The sequence below is a fragment of the Quercus robur genome, chromosome 7 (assembly GCF_932294415.1).
Source record: "Quercus robur chromosome 7, dhQueRobu3.1, whole genome shotgun sequence".
Taxonomy (NCBI): Eukaryota; Viridiplantae; Streptophyta; class Magnoliopsida; order Fagales; family Fagaceae; genus Quercus; species Quercus robur.
Window position 1 is genome coordinate 18,199,418 of NC_065540.1, and position 17,816 is coordinate 18,217,233.

At 38.5% G+C, this 17,816-nt stretch overlaps 2 protein-coding genes and 1 long non-coding RNA gene across 5 annotated transcripts; 1 reads left to right on the forward strand and 2 right to left on the reverse strand.

The window, feature by feature from the left end:
• Positions 1-2,094: 2,094 nt before the first annotated feature.
• LOC126690857 (uncharacterized) lies at positions 2,095-3,882 on the reverse strand. Its single transcript, XR_007644752.1, has 3 exons — positions 3,791-3,882; positions 3,014-3,079; positions 2,095-2,231 (listed from the first exon to the last, which is right to left on the reverse strand). It is a non-coding gene; the product is annotated as an uncharacterized LOC126690857 (long non-coding RNA).
• Positions 3,883-11,424: 7,542 nt separating this feature from the next.
• LOC126692607 (cyclin-dependent protein kinase inhibitor SMR11-like) lies at positions 11,425-13,002 on the forward strand. 3 transcript variants are annotated; one of them, XM_050388275.1, is made up of 2 exons: positions 11,425-11,595; positions 12,107-13,002. In XM_050388275.1, exon 2 carries the CDS (start codon positions 12,172-12,174, stop codon positions 12,751-12,753), a length of 582 nt encoding a protein of 193 aa, XP_050244232.1. In that variant the 5' UTR covers positions 11,425-11,595; positions 12,107-12,171; the 3' UTR covers positions 12,754-13,002. The 3 variants fall into 3 exon arrangements, with proteins under 3 accessions (XP_050244232.1, XP_050244233.1, XP_050244231.1); XM_050388276.1 differs by having other exon boundaries at positions 12,149-13,002; XM_050388274.1 differs by having other exon boundaries at positions 11,426-11,595; positions 12,063-13,002.
• Positions 13,003-16,415: 3,413 nt separating this feature from the next.
• On the reverse strand, positions 16,416-16,964 carry LOC126691109 (uncharacterized). Its single transcript, XM_050386184.1, has one exon. It carries the CDS (start codon positions 16,962-16,964, stop codon positions 16,416-16,418), a length of 549 nt encoding a protein of 182 aa, XP_050242141.1.
• Between the last annotated feature and the right edge of the window lie 852 nt (positions 16,965-17,816).

Sequence of the window (17,816 nt, forward strand, 5' to 3'; positions counted from 1 at the left end):
TCTCTACAAATTTATTGTAATGGGCTCTTTGGGCCTAGATCCTTTTACCTTTTAGGCTTAGAAACCAAATTGTGGCCTTACACCAGTTTACTGTAGTTGCAAAAAATTTAGTTTTGGTTTCTCCAATAACACATGATTTTTTGGTCCTCTGGTGATATTTTTTTTTTTTTTTGTGGCTAAAATACAATCAACATTGTAAATGTTTTTATTATTTTTGTTAAGTTTTTGAGTTGGACAGCTGTTAGTTAGAGGGAGCCTAAGGTTTTAGAACGGGAGCAACTACAAAAATTATGCATATAATTTGTAAAAAAAATAAAAAATAAAAAAATTGGACCTAAGGGGCCCGAGCCCCCTTGGGCTCCTACTGGGTCCGTCTTTGCTTGTGGAGTGACCATCACACTAAAGATGTGCGGTGGTTGAGATTCTTGAGAAGAGATGCTATATGGTTGGTAGGTAGAAATGGGTAGCCCAATACTCATGGCATGTGTTTAATTAATTTTCCATGTTTTCTTTTCCTTTAAAATCTTAACCTTATTTAGTTCATATCCAACTTCCAATGCAAATTAAGTTAAAGATAACAATTAACTTTTAAGCTTTTGGTATGCACATTTAAGACGTAATTAAATTCTATTTTATGAGAGATTAATAAATTTTAAAGGTGCTAAAGGACTACTACATCTTTATCTTTAATATATACTAGGAGTAATCCATTAAACCAAGAGAAATATTATGTCCACAACACTTTTACAAATAAATCCTAAATAACAAGTTGTTACTAACTGTTATTGGTGGGTAAAAAATTAATTAAGTGATATGTTCAAATTAGAAATAGTAATAACTTACTACCATTGATTTGTTGTGAAATTGTTTTCAACGTAATACTTCTCTTAAACTAAACTAGTTACCAAGAAGCCAAAAATTTTATAACTCAACTGGGCTAGTATCTTCTAGTATTTCTAAGACATTCAAAATCCCCCCCCCCTCCCAGTTGTAACAATAGAATTATAAAGGGAAAATTACATTTTACCACCCTAAATTACACTCCAGATTACACTTTACACCTTAAACTTTTCGAATGCACATTTTGTACCATAAACTATGGCATTTGTTACACTTTGCACCCCAGAGTTAAATTTTCTATTATGTTGGATGAAAAACTCAATCACGTGACTAGCACATGACTATTGCTTAAGTAATACCAAGGCAAAAGACCTAAATGCCCTCTTCCAAGTCCAAACTCAAAAGTCCCTCACATCTTTTACACAGTCTGGTCTTAAGTAGTCCCTCTCACCCATGACTTGGTGTTTTAGGCTTCTTGCATGCACATTTTGTACCCTAAACTATGGCATTTGTTACACTTTGCACCCCAAAGTTAAATTTTCCGTTATATTGGATGCAAAACTCAATCACATGACTAGCACATGAATATTGCTTAAGTAACACCAAGTCAAAAGACTTAATGCCCTCTTCCAAGTCCAAACTCAAAAGTCCCTCACATCTTTTACACAACCTGGTCTCAGGTAGTCTCTCTCACCCGTAACTTGGTGTTTTGGGCCTTTTGCATGCACAGATTGGCAGAGATGGAAGATGGTATAGTGGCTGGGTTGCAAATGGTAGTGGTTGATGGTGGTTGGGTCGGATTTAGGTTTTGTCACAATTCAAATCTGATTTGGGTTTTACTTGGGTCTCGATTCAGATCCGGTTTAGGTTTTGGTTGTGTATGATTTAGCTCTCTCTCTCTCTCTCACGGCAGATCTTGGTGATGGATTGGTTGAGATTTGTGTTTGTGGATCTTGTATGGGTCGATCCGAATTTGTGTTTCTGATTGTTTATCCTTATGAATTTGTGTTTGTGATCTAGTTTTTGCTTGTGAGACGGCAGGCAGTGTGTGGGTTTTGATTACGAATCTCATGCCTGAAAATTGGTGGCTATGCAACGATGTGTGTGGCCAAAAACGATGGAAGAGTTTTGTAACGCCCCAAAATCATAGGCAATAAAAGTCTATTTAATATGAATAATCCATAAAAAATATTAAATAAAAGAAACTAGAAACCTTGAATCTAATTACAAAAGTCAGAGCTCTAATTCACCAAATACAAAACATCCTCAAAAATTATTCTCCAATACAAAGTTTAATGTCATAAAATAATAATAAAATCCTCAGTTCCACAAAAATAATTTGTAACTTCTGTCTCCCAAGAATCTCTACTCCAGTAATCCACCTAATGTATCTGTAATGGGAAATAAAGGGGGGGGGGGTGAGATAACTCAATAAGTGGAATTCACTAACATTGGGTGTGGGAACAAACCTTTCAAATAAATAATTCTTTCAACAGATTCACAATTTATAACTCACCAATATTTTGTCATCAACTATTTCATGTAAAAAAATAATATCTTTATATTGTGAGCCATCATAATATATATATATTGATACCACCACATAAACAATTCCCTAGGCTTTTCTCGTGGTCAACGTTTACGCCCCGTTGACAGGGTTGTGCTGTCCCCTTTTTGGGACTGGAACCTCCTTTCATCCCATTTCTCAAGGATGGCTCCTTTGGAACCTAAAGGTACACTCCCTTGCTAAGGAGCTTCCTTTTGGATCCTCAATAGTATGCTCCCTTGCTAAGGAGCTATCAAATGTGCACTGTCCCCTTTTGGGACCGTCCCTTGCTAAGGACTAGCTGCAGCATGATTGTCCCTTGCTAAGGACTAAATATCATACTGAGCTTCTAATCACGACTTGCCATAGGTTTTCAAAACATGTTCAATATGCTCACAAAATAATCCATTCATACTTCTCAAAATATAAAGACATATTCACACATACAAGTTTAAATAAAATTAGGTTGTCCCACAAGTTTTTCATAAAATGAATAGCCAATGTGCACATCAAACATTTGTAAAATATTCATTTATATATAGAATATCAACATATTCTTTCATATAAAATAGTTTAATAATTAACACTGTTCTGGGAAAACCCCCAAAATTAGTAAACACCACTTACCTCTTAGCTGCAAAAATAAAGGAAATCAACCTCCCTTGAATCACAACAATTCAGTAGAATTAGAACCTAGCAATACCAAAAATAGGTTCATCAATACACAATTTCCCACTTCAAAATTTATTTTCACACTTAAACGGTTTTATCCTAAACAATATTAATATATCCCAAATTCACCATTTAATCACTTAACTATCCAATTCACTTCCAGCTTTGATCAGATTTTTGGACTTACAATTACCGCTGCATGATCATATCTTTTGGCTCTACCTAATCATATTTTGGCTTAAAAATCATTGCTGCATAATCAGATTTCTTTTTGGGCTTAAAAAGTTGCTGCATACTCAGCGGCTTAGAGATGATAAATTAGTATCACTAGAGGTAGAGGTAGGTATCAAATAACATAATGTGGCCCTTTTCCATTAATATAATCCATGCATGACTTTAATGCGGCAGAAAGATGGACATGTGATAACCTAAAATATACATTAATCTATCCATCCAATTGCCTAGTATTCCCTTCATGCGCTGGACTAGGATTTAGCCAAAAAAAAGGGCGTGGATGCAGGTCAAATTAACGGTGAGTACCATGAGAATATAAACTATTATATATAACACACAAACCACCCTTGTTCTAATAAAATAATCCTAGCTTTAGATCCATAACGGCAGCCCCTATTTTTTCTCTATTTGGTACACCAATAACAGATGCTAAAAGTGGGAACAAAAGCTAGCCATGAGTATAAACTATCCTAAGTTTAGAGCAGCAAAGAATCGTACCTGAAGTCTCCACCCACAGCCACAGTGAAGAAAATCAACATTCAATATTCGGCTGAAGCAAAAGAAATCCCATCAGCAAAAATATGTGAGACCTAAGAGGAAAAAGGCTAGGGTTTTCAAGGCCCATGTATTTACTTATGCCACTTTACTTGGGCTTCCTATTCCATAGTATTTATCTTCTTTTTAATACCTTAGGCCCAAATTAATTTAATCCATTTTAATTATAGGCCTCCATTAAAAATTTACTTATAATAATTTAATCGGTAACAAAATTTATGGGGTGTTACAAGTTTGGAGAGAGAAAATGGCTTGTTGTTGGGTTGAAAGAGGGGCATTTGAGTCTTTGGACTATGTTCTACTTAAGCATGAATGGCATGCAACTCATGTGATTAAGCGTTCCATCTAATATAACGAAAAATTTAACTTAGGATGCAAAGTGTAACAAAAATCATAGTTTAGGGTACAAAATGTACATTCAAAAAATTTAGGGTGTAAAATATGCGTTTGAAAAGTTTAGAGTGGAAGAAAGAGAGAGAGAGAGAGAGAGAGTAATGCCCAATGGTCACAGAACTAACAAAAAAAGAGAAGAGAATTTGGGTGCAAAGAGAGAGAGAAGAGAAAGGTAGAGAATATGCAGCGATGCACGCTCTCTAGAGAGGAGGAAGCTGAGCTAGCCTGTAGTAATAAAAAGGTTAAAGATATCAGCCATGCCAAGTTCAACGGTGGGACTCCGATAGGTTCTCCTCCGCTAGAAAACCAGTATTCTAAAGCCACTACCAAAACATCCTTCAAGGACAAACTTATTGGGGAAATACCGAGAGCATACATGCAAGCATTTGACTTGACTGATCAAATGGATGAGGACGTGGACTTGAACGATGATAATGGTGAAACCATTAGCTCCAACCGTGAAGGAGTGGTGAAAGTCAAGTTGTCCAAGGAAACAAAACGACACATACGAGGGCCATGGGCAAAGGCCATTATTGTCAAACTAGTTGGGAGAACAGTGGGTCTCAACTATATGCAAAGTAAGCTAAACCAGATATGGAGGCCTAAAGGGAGGTTGGATTGCGTAGACCTTAGCTATGAGTTTTTCCTAGTCAGATTCTACTCCAAGGAAGACCTTGAGATGGTGATTAAGAGGGGCCTATGGTTCATAGGAGACCACTTTCTCTCCTTAAGACCGTGGGAACCATTCTTTAAACCATCTTCTAAAAAGGTTTCGTCAATCGCTATTTGGATTAGGCTCAATGAGCTCCCTATTGAATTCTATGAAACAGAGGTGCTAAAGGAAATCAGTGAAGCAGTTGGGAAGGTGTTGAGGATTGATTCACATACAGCCATGAAGGCGCATGGCAAATATGCCAGGCTATGTGTCCAAATAGATATCAACAGGCCTTTAGTCAATACCATTATTATTGGCCGATTTGAACAAGTGGTCACCTATGAGGGCATCCAAAGACTATGTTTCTCTTGTGGCAGAGTAGGGCACAAAGTTGAAACATGTCTGTACACTATCTAAAAGGGGAAGGAACCGTTAATCTTGACAAAAGAAATGCATGGTTCTCAGGTTAACAATGACGGCAATGGTCACGAAAACCGCCGAAATTTGCACAATATTGACACTCCTAATGCATGCGAGGAAACGGACAAAGAAGGGCAATACGAGCCTTGGATGATTGTGAGCAGGAAACAGCACGGACAAAAGGGAATAAGGACGGCCATAGTACAGGAGGTACTAGTAGCTCAACCTGGAATTCACCACTCCACTTTGATCCGAAAATTCCGGATAGAGTGAACACGTCCTCTGGTGGTCCTACACCCAGCAAAATTTTGCCTCAGAGAGATAAAAATCTTAAGGATAAGGCCAACTCCAATAAGGGGGAGATGAACTGGGCCTCCAAATTCCCAAGCCTACTAACCCCTCAACTTGTGAAACACCAAGGTACGATGAGTACAAGTCTAATTGAGAACCAAATGGAATGTGGAAGCCTATGTACGCTAAAACTGACCAAGAGCAAGACACAAGCCCAAGCCCAAGCCCAAGCCCACCATCCCAGAAACACTTAACCTATCCTTCCTCAGTGAAAGACAAAAAGATCATTGCAAGAGGCAAATCATCTGATATTTCTCACAAGCATGCTGCTACCCCTCAGTTACCAAGTCTAGCTGAAAAACTCACCTCCCTTTCCTCCTTTTCGCCCTCCCCTTATATCCATGGTCCCAATCAAACCATTAGCCCCACTTTTGAATTCTCGGTGTCTACCAATACCAAGAAGGAATGTAAGATAGGAAGGACTGATCTTAGAAACAAGGAAGTTCTTCAAGCAAGGGATGCACTGATTCAAGCTCAAGATGGGAGGTGTGAGGAGCTCACCCTTCTCACTAATAAAGGGATGCATGAAAGTGGTGCCAATGAAGGTGGTGCCAAAGACAAAGTGGAAGCTCGTTTTCCACCACTGTACTCAGACAGTAGAGGTGAGAGTATTGAAGATGACCAGATGGTATTTGAAGAGGGAAGCGGAGCCCCTCCCTCCTCCTGAAGTGTGCTCTGCCCCCCCCCCCCCCCCCCAATCTCCAATTCATCATGAATATTCTAATTTGGAATAGCAAGGGTACCTTGAAGCCCAATTTTCAGGGTCATATCCGTGACTTAGTGCAAGAGCACGACCCAGCCATTTTCGTGGTGATGGATACCAAGTTAGGTGGTAAAAGAGCTAAGGCGATTATTGACAATTTACCGATGGATGGAGCCATTCATACTGAGACCATTGGTTACTCTAGCGGGTTATGGTTACTATGGAATTCAAACAAAGTGGAGGTGGAATCGTTGGCCAAAACAGAGCAAGAAATTCACGTTGAAATCAAGGTATGATCTTGTAACCTTGCTTGGATTTTCTCTGCTATCTATGCTAGTCCTAGGAATGAGGAAAGATGCATTCTATGGGAGAATCTTGCCAAAGTTGCGGAGTTACACAATTTACCGTGGATCATGGCTGGAGATTTTAATGAGCCTTTAGTTGAGGAAGATAAGTTTGGAGGTAGAGGTATAAATGTTAATAGGTCTTTGGCTTTTAAGGATTGTCATGATAGATGCAGCATGGTGGATATGGGTTTCTCGGGTCCGAGATTTACTTTGACTAATAAGAAAGACATCAGCAATTTAATTTTGGAAAGAATAGATAGATTCTTCATGAATCCAAGTTGGTGTGTCCTTTACCCTGATGCCAAAGTTACTCACCTCCCAAGATGTCACTCTAACCATTATCTGGTTCTCATGGAAGCCCTTCCCACCAGATCAGTGAACCTCACCAAGCCATTCAGATTCCAAGAGTTTTGGTTATCTGACATATCCTTCCCCACTATTGAAAGTTTCTCAAAGGAATCAACAACGTGGAATAGAAACCACTTTAGCAACATCCATCAGGAAAAAAAAAAATTTATATATATATATATAGCCAGAATTTATGGTGTTCAGAAGGCATTGTCCAACAACCTGAGCAACTCTCTGATCAACCTAGAAAATCATCTTTAGCAAGAGCTTAAGATCATCTTGGACCAAGAACGTGACCTATGGATGTTGAAATCTAGACTGAACTAGATGATCCAAGGGGATCAGAATACCTCTTTTTACCATATGTCTACCCTTGCCTGTAGGAAAAGAAACCACATTGCCTCAATTAAAGATGACAGGGAAATGTGGATCACAGAGGAAAGGGAAGTAATGGAGTATTTTAGGAAAGGTTTTAATGACTATTACACCACCACTCAAGAGGAAGTCTCCTGGAAACCACCTCACTTTGACCAGTGGTAAGTGCAACTTTCGAATGAAACAATGCAGTCCTTGGATGCTACAATTTCCATAGAAGAAATCAAGGAGGCACAGTGGTCCATGAAACCTTACAAGGCTCCGTGTCTAGATGGACTTCAAGCTAGTATTTTCCAAAAAATTTTGCTCATAGTAGGGGAGTCAGTGAGAGAGGAAATTGAAAAAGTCTTCATTGAGAGGAAAGTTCCTGAGTACCTTAACAAAACTCACATTGTTCTCATCCCTAAGATTCAGGATCCGGAAACTATCGGGAACTATAGACCTATTAGTCTTTACAACTCAGTCTACAAGATCATTACCAAGATCACAGTTGCCAGGATCAGACCGCATTTTGACACTCTTGTTTCACCCTACCAAACTACCTTTACTCCAGGAAGGAGAGGAGTTGACAATGCCATCATAGTTCAAGAATTAATTCATACAATTGGAAGAGCTAAGGGGAAAAAAGGATTCATGTCCATCAAGATCGACCTAGAAAAGGCGTATGACAAGATTGAGTGGAGCTTCATCAAAGAGATGCTCATTAATTTCAACTTCCCAAATAATCTCATTGATCTCATCATGAGCTGTGTAACCTCGGTGTCCACTTCCCTTCTGTTCAGTGAGGGCTGCCTTGAATCTTTTAAGCCCTCAAAAGGTATTAGGCAAGGTGATCCCCTCTCCCCCTATCCCTTCATTCTTTGAATGGATTTTTTGGGGTATTTAATTGAGAAAAAATGTGCTGCCAAACTATGGATCCCCCCATCAAGGCGTCTAGAAGTAGCCCGGCCTTCTCCCATCTCTTTTTTGCGAATGATTTAGTCATGTTTGCTAATGCAAATCCAGAAAATTATGCTGCCATTAATTCAGTTCCCCAAGATTTTTGTTCAAGGTCAAGGCAAAAAGTGAGTGAAGCCAGGTCTCGTGTTTTCTTTTCTCCCAATGTTGAGCTGGACTAAAGAGAAGTGCTCACTGGTATACTAGGGTTTAACTCCACCACCAACCTTGGCAAGTATTTAGGATTCCCTATAAAACACTCAAGGAGGTAGAGACACGATTTCAATTTCGTGTTAGACAGAGTTAAGAAAAAACTGGCTGGATGGAAGGCTAACCTGCTTTCCATAGCCGGCAGAATGGTCCTCATCCAAGCTTCATCCGCGGCCATTCCCAACTATGTTATGCAAAGTAACTTTCTACCCAACAAGATTTTGGAAGGCATTGATAGAGTCAACAAAAATTTTCTATGGGGGTCCTCAGATCATAAAAGGAAGATGCATTGGGTCAACTGGGCTGAAGTGACTAAGTTTAAGGAAACTGATGGATTGGGTCTTCAATCTGCGAGAGGAAGAAATACGTCGTTACTAGCTAAGCTGAATTGGAGACTTCACACCAAGAAGGAAGCACAATGGGCAAAAGTCCTCAAGTTCAAGTACAGTACCAGGCAGAGGGTTAACTCTAGAAATAAACCTAAGCTCTCAAGTTCTCCCACCTGGAAAGGGTTGAAGAAAGGTGAAGCTATTTTTAGGGAAGGGATTAAGTGGGTTCCATGGCATGAGAGCAGCCTCAACTTCTGGTCTGATTGCTGGTCTGACCGTAGCCCCATCAAATCGAGGATACAAGGACCTCTCCCTCAAGATTCGACCAACCTCACTATCAAGGATTTGATTGCCCCTTTTGGCTGGAAGTGGTCTAACCTACCCTTTGAGCTGTCTACTGAGATCAAAGCTGATATTCAAGCAGTGCCAGTCCCTGTAGTTGCAAGGAGCAATGATAAGTTGGCTTGGAAATTTTCTACTAAGGGAGAGTTTGACTTGAATAGTGCTTACCTGTTAGCTTCAAACCTGATGGAGGTTGAGTCTTTCCCGGGTTCTTAGATTTGGAAGCTTCAGATTTTACCTAGAATCCAAATGTTCATTTGGAAATACATGCACAACAGCATCGGGGTAAAGAATTGCCTAGCTAACCGAGGTATTCCTATAGATACTTCCTGCCCTCTATGTCATGATCAAGTTGAATCTATCTCCAATGCTCTCCAAGACTGCCAAGTAGTTAAAACAGTTTGGCTTCATCTGGGTATCCATTATTCCAACTCTCTATTCTTTTATCAAGATATTAGAACTTGGCTAGCTGCTAATATTGTTAAGACCACTCGAACCTTTAAAGGTGTTCCCTGGCACATCCTCTTTCCTTTTGCCATATGGTCTTTAAGGAAACATCGGAATCAGGTTGTATTCAACAACAAGGGAGTCAATCCAAACCTTGCCAAGGTGATATTATCTCAAGCTATGGAGTATATGTTGTGTGTTACTTAGCCAAGGTGTAACGACCGCATGGTTATTAGACAAGTTAGATAGGAAAAGCCTAGCTCGAGTTAGATGAAACTCAACATGGATGGGTCTTCTAATGCTTCCTTGGGCTCAGCAAGGGGAGGAAGCCTGATTAGAGATGAATGGGGCAACTGGATATTGGGCTTCACTAGGAGGATTGGGAATGCAAATAGCTTCATGACTGAGACTTAGGCCCTTAAAGATGAACTTCTTCTCTGCCATCAGTTAAACCTGAATGCTGTTATCATTGAGCTTGATGCCAAGGCGCTAGTAGATGCTCTTAACAATCCCTCATACTCTAATTCTGTCATAACCCTGCTTTTTGAGGACTGCAAGCAACTAGCTGCACGGATCCCCCACTTAAGCATCAAACATAGCTATCATGAAGGCAATAGGTGTGCTAATTGTTTAGCTAGCCTAGGACTTAGTCAATCTTTGGATTTTGTTATTCACTATTGTCCGCCTGTGGACTTAGTTCCTTTTGTTGAGGCAGATTGCCAAGGGATGTACTTCAACAAGCTTTGTCTTGATCTCTTGTTTTCCCGTTAGTTTTATTATAATTATATTTTACCAAAAATAAAGTTTAGGGTGTAAAGTGTAATTTGGAGTATAATTTAGAATAGTAAAGTGTAATTTCCCCAATTATAAAAAAATAGTTAGCAAGAAAAAAAATCATAGAACTTATTCAAAAGAAAACGAACACTTCAAATAAAATAGACAATAATAATAATAGTAGCATGCTTTTTGTTCAATCACTTTCACTTTGTAGTTTTGTATTTTTTTTTAGGTAATAAAGGTGTAGTTTCGTATTATTACTCATAAGGTTTTACAAATATCACCCATGGATTTTGGTTTTACTTTGACATATTGAAGAAGTAAAACTAAAGCTAATATTGTTTAAATTTTTTATTTAAAATTTTTTTTAATGATTTATTTATTTGATTTAAATATGAACTGATCTAATGTTACTATATGCAAGGACGCGGGAAGCTTGACTTTGGAGTTCATACATTGGCCAAAGGAGCCAACCACATTCTAGAGTTGTCAATTTTTGACCTCCCCACCCCCCAAAGTGGACGGCTATAACTCAATTTTGTACTAATGCAAAAGACATTAAGACAATACTAGTTTATATTACAACATTAATTAATTAATTAAATAAATTGATTATGGCTCTGTACACTTTGGATAAGTACCTGAAGAATATTCTCACTCTCTTTTTTTGGGGGGTTGGGTTAACTAGGTAAGTTAAAAATTTACAACGGTACGATTGATTCAATGAAATTAGTTTGAGTTTAAGAATTGAGAATCAGATGGTTTAATCAGACACGTAATAAAGAATCAGATGGTTGATGCTCATATTAAAGTGAGGTTGCGAATCAAGTGGGTCCCGATCTTTCGATAGTTTTAATGAAAATAAAAATCCAACGGTGGAAGTAAAAGCGTGTAAAACATCATCGGACTGAGATGCAAAGACATATAAAAAGCAGAGACACGCATAGATAGACACGCACGTGGACACTAGCACTTGGCTTTGGCTTTGGCCAGTTTGGAGTTCGAAGTTTAGAAACAGAATCCCTAGATACACTTTTTGGTTTCTGCCCCTCCAATCGCCGCTGCACCACATTTTTGGGCCAAATCTTTCCCAACCTTAATACTCTACCTTTCAGGTATTATTAATTAATGTTGTTATTATTGTTGTTTTTTTTAGGTGTGGGTTTTACAGTGGTGTCCGGGGATTTTGGTTATTTGTTCTGAATCTTTAGATTTTTATTCTTCAAATCTTTTCGTATCTGAAAGTCTGAAAATTTCCTGTTGCTTTGGATTTTTCTTGTTCCTTATTTTTCTTTTTTGGGTATTTAAGATTTCCTCAAGATATTATCTCTGGAAATAAAAGGATTCGCTTTCAGATTTCTTTCCTTTGTATCTAAGATTTCCTTGAGTTTATTATTCGTTTTATTCCCAAACGAATAAGAATAACATTTCTCAATTTTGATGTAATATATGACATATTATTTTGTTTGTACTAGCCGACTAGGGTTGTACAGCGTGGCGTTTTTTGAATTTAGATTCTTCTACTTTGAGAAGGAAATCTTAGCTGAACGTTAATAAAAATCCAACCTTTACTTTATTTCAGTTGGTTATTTTGCATAATTGCTGGTCCGGGACTTATGGATTCAGAATCTCCTCCTGAGGAATCTAAGAAAATCGTAAATTCTGTAGTAAAATCAGATGAGGTTTGTCAGATGGAAACTCGGGAGAATCTTACTGAGGCGCCAGCGGTTCTTGATGGTACTGTTTCACTAGGTCCTATCACTCCTGATTCAGATAGAGAGATTGGGGATTTCTCCATTGATTCTAACAGTAACAGCAATAGAGAGGATGACCCGTCTGATGATAGTAGCCCCCGGACGCCAAAGGATGGTGTTTTCGACCCATTTGCCCCGGGTCCTGATGACAAGGCATTGGCTCCTCTATGTAATAAGTACCTCCAGGAGCCTAAGGGCATTGTTGCACGCCGCCTTGATTTTCATTCTTCTGTCGTAGCTGTGGAAGCTGGGGATTGTGGAGATGGTGCTGAGCCCCTTTCGGATGAAGAGATGTTCGAATCGGTTTATGAGAATCTCTTGGAAGCTATACTCTCAAAGCAGACCGAGGATGTTGCTTCTGAAATTTCAAATGTATATTTGGATTCTGATGGTTGTAGAACACCACCTTTTGCACCACGTTTAACTGGAATTGCTGATACTTGTCCTGGGCCTCCCATCAAGCCTGCTGGGCAATCAAGGAACATTGATTTGGGCTTATGTAGAAAGCTTGAATTCTGATGTAGATGGCCTCTTGTGGTGATTATAATGCAGGGAATATCACAGACCCTTGGTAACTGATCTTTCATAGATGCATATGGGCTAGCTTTACAACACCCCAACAATTTTGCCTTTAAATTATAGTAACTTGGGGTTCTGAAAGAATATGGTTTAATAGGAAATAACTGTCTGACCAAGTTTAGACTGTAGTAGTCACATTGTATAGCAATTTCTTTCATTAATTTTAAGTTAAAATTAGCTTGCCTTCCAGTCTTCTTCTGCCAAACATGATGTCTGCATCTTATCCTATCTGTTATATTCTGGTTGCACTTTTAGGCTTTTGTTAATTTTCATTGAGTGGCATTGTTTAAAAACAGAATTGGCAACTTTTTGGTTTTGCAAATAAATCCATGTCATGGTGTAGATTCATTATTAGGATGCCTGATTAGATTTTGAATTTAATTGATAAGAATGAAGACACTTCTTGAATAATTATGAACACCTATGGCATTGAATAAAGAATGTGGCTTATCTTGAAGGGCTCCACGTCCAACCCCCCCCCCCCCCCCCCCCCCTCCTGTCACTCTCTCTCTCTTTCTAGCTTAACTCTTGACTTAAACAAGATTTGCTTCCACCATCCTGTAAGAAGTCAGTGCTGTCGAAGTAAGATGAATTGAGAAGCAGGTATGCTATGGTTTGCTACCTCCTCTTTAATATTACCTACCACTCCAGATAATATTTTCAATTAATTGCTATGTCCATGATCTTCTGGGATGCACGGACGCGGCTCCGAACCCAGCGCACCCGCGTCCGACGCGGCGGGACACGCCGACGCGGGAGGGACGCCGCAGACCGCGCGTCCGTGCCGCGTCGTGCCACGTGGATTTCCCGACTCGCGCCGACGCGGCTCAAATCGGCGCCGACTCGCGCCGATTCGGCTCCCACGCACGCCGATTCGCGCCGAACCGGACGGATTCGCGCCGATTCGGACCGAATCGGATTGTATCGGCAGAATATCGGCCGGAAAAAGGAAATCGGCCGGTAAGGGAAAAAAAAAAAAAAAAAAAACCTTCTGGAATGGACTGGATATTCTTACGCTACTGTTGCCGGTGGACTGATTTGCTTCTTCGTGTTCTTCTTTGCATCATCTTCTGAGTTGTTCTCTGTTTTTTCCTTTTTTTTTTTTCTCTGGAAGTCTTCTGTAACGTAACTACTGTTTCTCTTTTTGACAAGTACAAAAACTTTTCTTTGGTTTTTGTCCCTCTCTGACCAAACACCAAACGTGAGAGCCACATCCTCTCTCTTTTTTTTTTTTTTTTTTTTTTTCTTTCTTTTTCTTTTTTAATGGAAAGCGCGCTTCACGTGAGAGCCTCCAACCTTTTTTGTTTTTTTTTTTTTTTAACTTATTATTATCTATTTATTTTATTCTTATTATTTCTATACTATTATTATTATTATTATTATTATAATATGAGTTTTCTATTATTATTATTATTATTATATAAAAAAGCATGCTTAGTAATATATTAAAAATATTTTTAATAATTTTTTAATCGCCGAGTCCCGCCGCACCCGCACCCACCTTTTTCAAAAATTGCCGAGTCCCGCACCCGTACCCGCACCCGCACCCGAGTCCTAAAACGCACCCGTGCTTCATAGATGATCTTCCACTTTGTTTCTTGGATTACTATCTCTGCTGCTTCTATATGTTCCTCAATTTTTTGAAAGCAAGATGTTTAGGACTAATATTCCATAGTTGTAATAAAATCTTACCTTCATTTTCGCATCAGCCTTGCATGGTTTTGTTTTAAATATGAGAAATGTACACGTACATGTGTGTTTGTGAAAAGATAAAGTGCAAAATTTTTTTTGGGGGGGGGGGGGGGGGGGGGGTGAAGAATTTTGTATGCAATAAAGAAATGAATCTCAATATTTCGTTATCTTAAACTGTTTTTACCGTATTCTATTGTTTTCTGAAGAATAAATATGGCACAATTGCTGGTTTGGATCATGCTTTGTAAAATGGAATAATGGGTGGGGGTGAAGAATTTTGTATGCAGTAAAGAAATGAATACTCAGTAGTTTGTTATCATAAATGGTTTTACCTTATTTTATAGTTTGCTGAAGAATAAATATGGCACAATTGCTGGTTTGGATCATTATGGTTTGTAAAATGGAATAATATGGATCAGTATGTTTTGTAAATCGGATGTTAGCGTGTTTTGTTTTCTGTCAATCTTTAACTTTGTTATAATATTTAATTTTGTACCAGCAATGCCTTGGATGTGGATTGTGTTCTGTGAAAAGCATACAACAACAACTGGATTTTTGAAATATGAAAATGATTCTATTGGTTATAGAGACCTTGATCAAGGCTTTGAGTTCAAACTTAGTCTGCATGTGTTCACTCTAATTTAATGGGGTTGTGGAATAGGAAACGTGCAGCAGCTTATTAAGATCTTTTCATTCTAGTCATTCAATATGAAGATTTTAGACAAACTTGCAAGCATAATGTTGTGAACTGAGAAATAAAAGATAGTGTAGTCAATTTGAGATGACTAATCTCTTGAACTTGAGAGAGAAAATAGATTTTTTTGGTTAATTTTTTGCTTAATTCTCATTAATGCATTTAACATACATAATAGCCAAGCATGAGATAACCTCATCAACAAATCCTAAAACATAGAAACTAATCATATCCTAAAACATAGGGATCAATTTGAATACAAGCAAATAACCATACTAATCTACTACTATCTTAGTTAGATAAAGATTTATCACTAAGCCTAAATTTAAATACTTTTAATTCAAATAGCAATTTATCGAGCACATTATCTCGGTCATAACACAACATAAAATTCTCCAGCAGTGGCAGGTACCAAAGCTCCCTGGTTTTCCACCCTTGGGTGGGTAGAGAGAAAATTAAAATGTTAGTATATGTGCAGAAATTTGAGTAGTTGTCTTGTGACGTGAAGGGGGTGGTTGTAATTTGTAAACTGTAAAGTGCCGAAAAAGGGCTTATAAATCTGATGGCGTTGTTGGCAGTTTTTCCGGTGAATGTGGGTTTTACTTTTACTTAATAATTCTCGATTTCTTATGCATTGAGATTCTACTTTTACTACTATTTTTAGTACTTTAAATTTACTTTTCCCTATACTCATGGATCTCTCTCTAGTTTCTACCATAATTCACCAATAAAAAACAAGCTTCTCTGTCTGCTTCAAACAACAGGTCCACAACAATGGTGGTTGAAGTTCTATTTTGCAACCAAAATATCATAAAAAGGCTTAAAACGGAAATAGTAAGTGCACGGGTGGATTTGTCTGAGCTTTGGTTTGTGCATTCCATATTCAACAAGTGGCCACAAGAAAAGATGCGGTAACAAAATCTAAGAATATTGCTTTTCTACACTGTTTGCTAAGTATGACAACTTACATTTCATTACCTACTACGAAGTATATGGACCCAACAAATGGTTTATTTCACCGACTATAGATACAGGTCGTTTGAGTCTTCTTTTTATGATGCAATGGCCTTCAAAGGCTGAAGTCCGAAGCTGACACAGCGTACCTTGACCGAAGAAGCACCCTCCCACTCCCACAGATGCAAGGACTCAAACCTTTTGAGGGTGATAAAAATGGATTTTGCCTATATAGTGCTTCATACGCACGTTCACAACTTAGTCAGTTAGTCTTGTCCTTGCAAGCTTTATCCGTGATGTTCATGGCTAGAACAGCGATCCGCAGTTGGCATTCAGATACAACAACGACGTGTTTTTTGTAAATCCCTAAGAAGTTAATCCTGCCCGGAATTCTGGTATTTGCTTGCATAACGAGTTGGCCCCCTATTACATCAGTGATAAAACTTAAATTGGAAGCTAGCTCATCCGCCTCGAGCGTAAGCCTATATGGAACTGTGGTGGAACCCGTTGCAGGAATCTTACCAGGGTATATATCAGCCTCTCCCACCTGATTTCCTTGATATAACAAGTAACTCTTGCCTTGGCCGTGCTTGAAGCTGACGTGGTTTGGGTTCTTGACAAGGATCTTGATGTCAATGGTGATGTTGAGTTCAATCTGAGCGGCAGGTAATGAGACACTAGGAGCAACGCCGTCAAGAGAGGCGGAGACGAGCTTGGTGTTTGGTGATTTCGTCTTAAACACGGTCAGAGCTAATATCAAGATAATGATGAATAGCAGGAAGATCAAGATCAGTGGTATACCTAATGCCATAAGACATCGGCGTTTTCTCTTTCGTTTCATGTCATTGGAGGGGATATGGTTTTGGTCTTGTTCTTGGTCTTGATCATGGTCTTGGTTTTGGTTTTGGTTTAGGTTTAGGATATGCTCATTCTTGTTTTCTTTCATCTTTTGGTACATCTTTTGGGTTTTGAGTTTTTAGGATTTGAGAGAGATCATTTTAGATGGGTTTTGTGGAAGGGGAGGAGAATAAGAACATGGGGTGCATTAATAGTATACAGTTGGGGTAGTTGGCCCTTTAAATGCTGAGAGTGGCCAGCTATCGTCAAAAAAGAGAGACCATTGGTAAAGGAAGTCATCCAGATAGGTAGGGGTTGGGGGGTTCTTAATTTAGTGCACTCTCTACTCTCTATGCTGTATTCTCTATTCAATTTCAAACCACTAAAAACAAGTAAATTTTCAACCCCCAACTGTACTTTCTTTGGCATATCATGCCCTTAAAATTTGCTTCCAACACCTATTTTCTCTCATCAAACCGAGTTTTCGGTTCTGTCGTCAGTCGCATCTCATTTGGAAAATCAGAAGTTGTAGGGTCAGTATTCATTGTTATAGACCGGCTAACCATTTCACCAAAAGAATATTTCAATTTTCAAAATAAGGGTCGTTTGGTACCTACATTAAACACATGTTTTCAATTTTTAAACAATATTACACGTATTTTCACACATTTTTTTATTTACACGTATTTCTAAAAAAAATGAAAACTGTTGTTTAAACACACATATCAAATGGGAGTTTCTCAAAAAAAAAATTCAAAATTTAAAATAGAGGATAAAACATACTACTAGAAAGGAAAACTAGTGTTAGATTGGGCCTAAGAGAGAG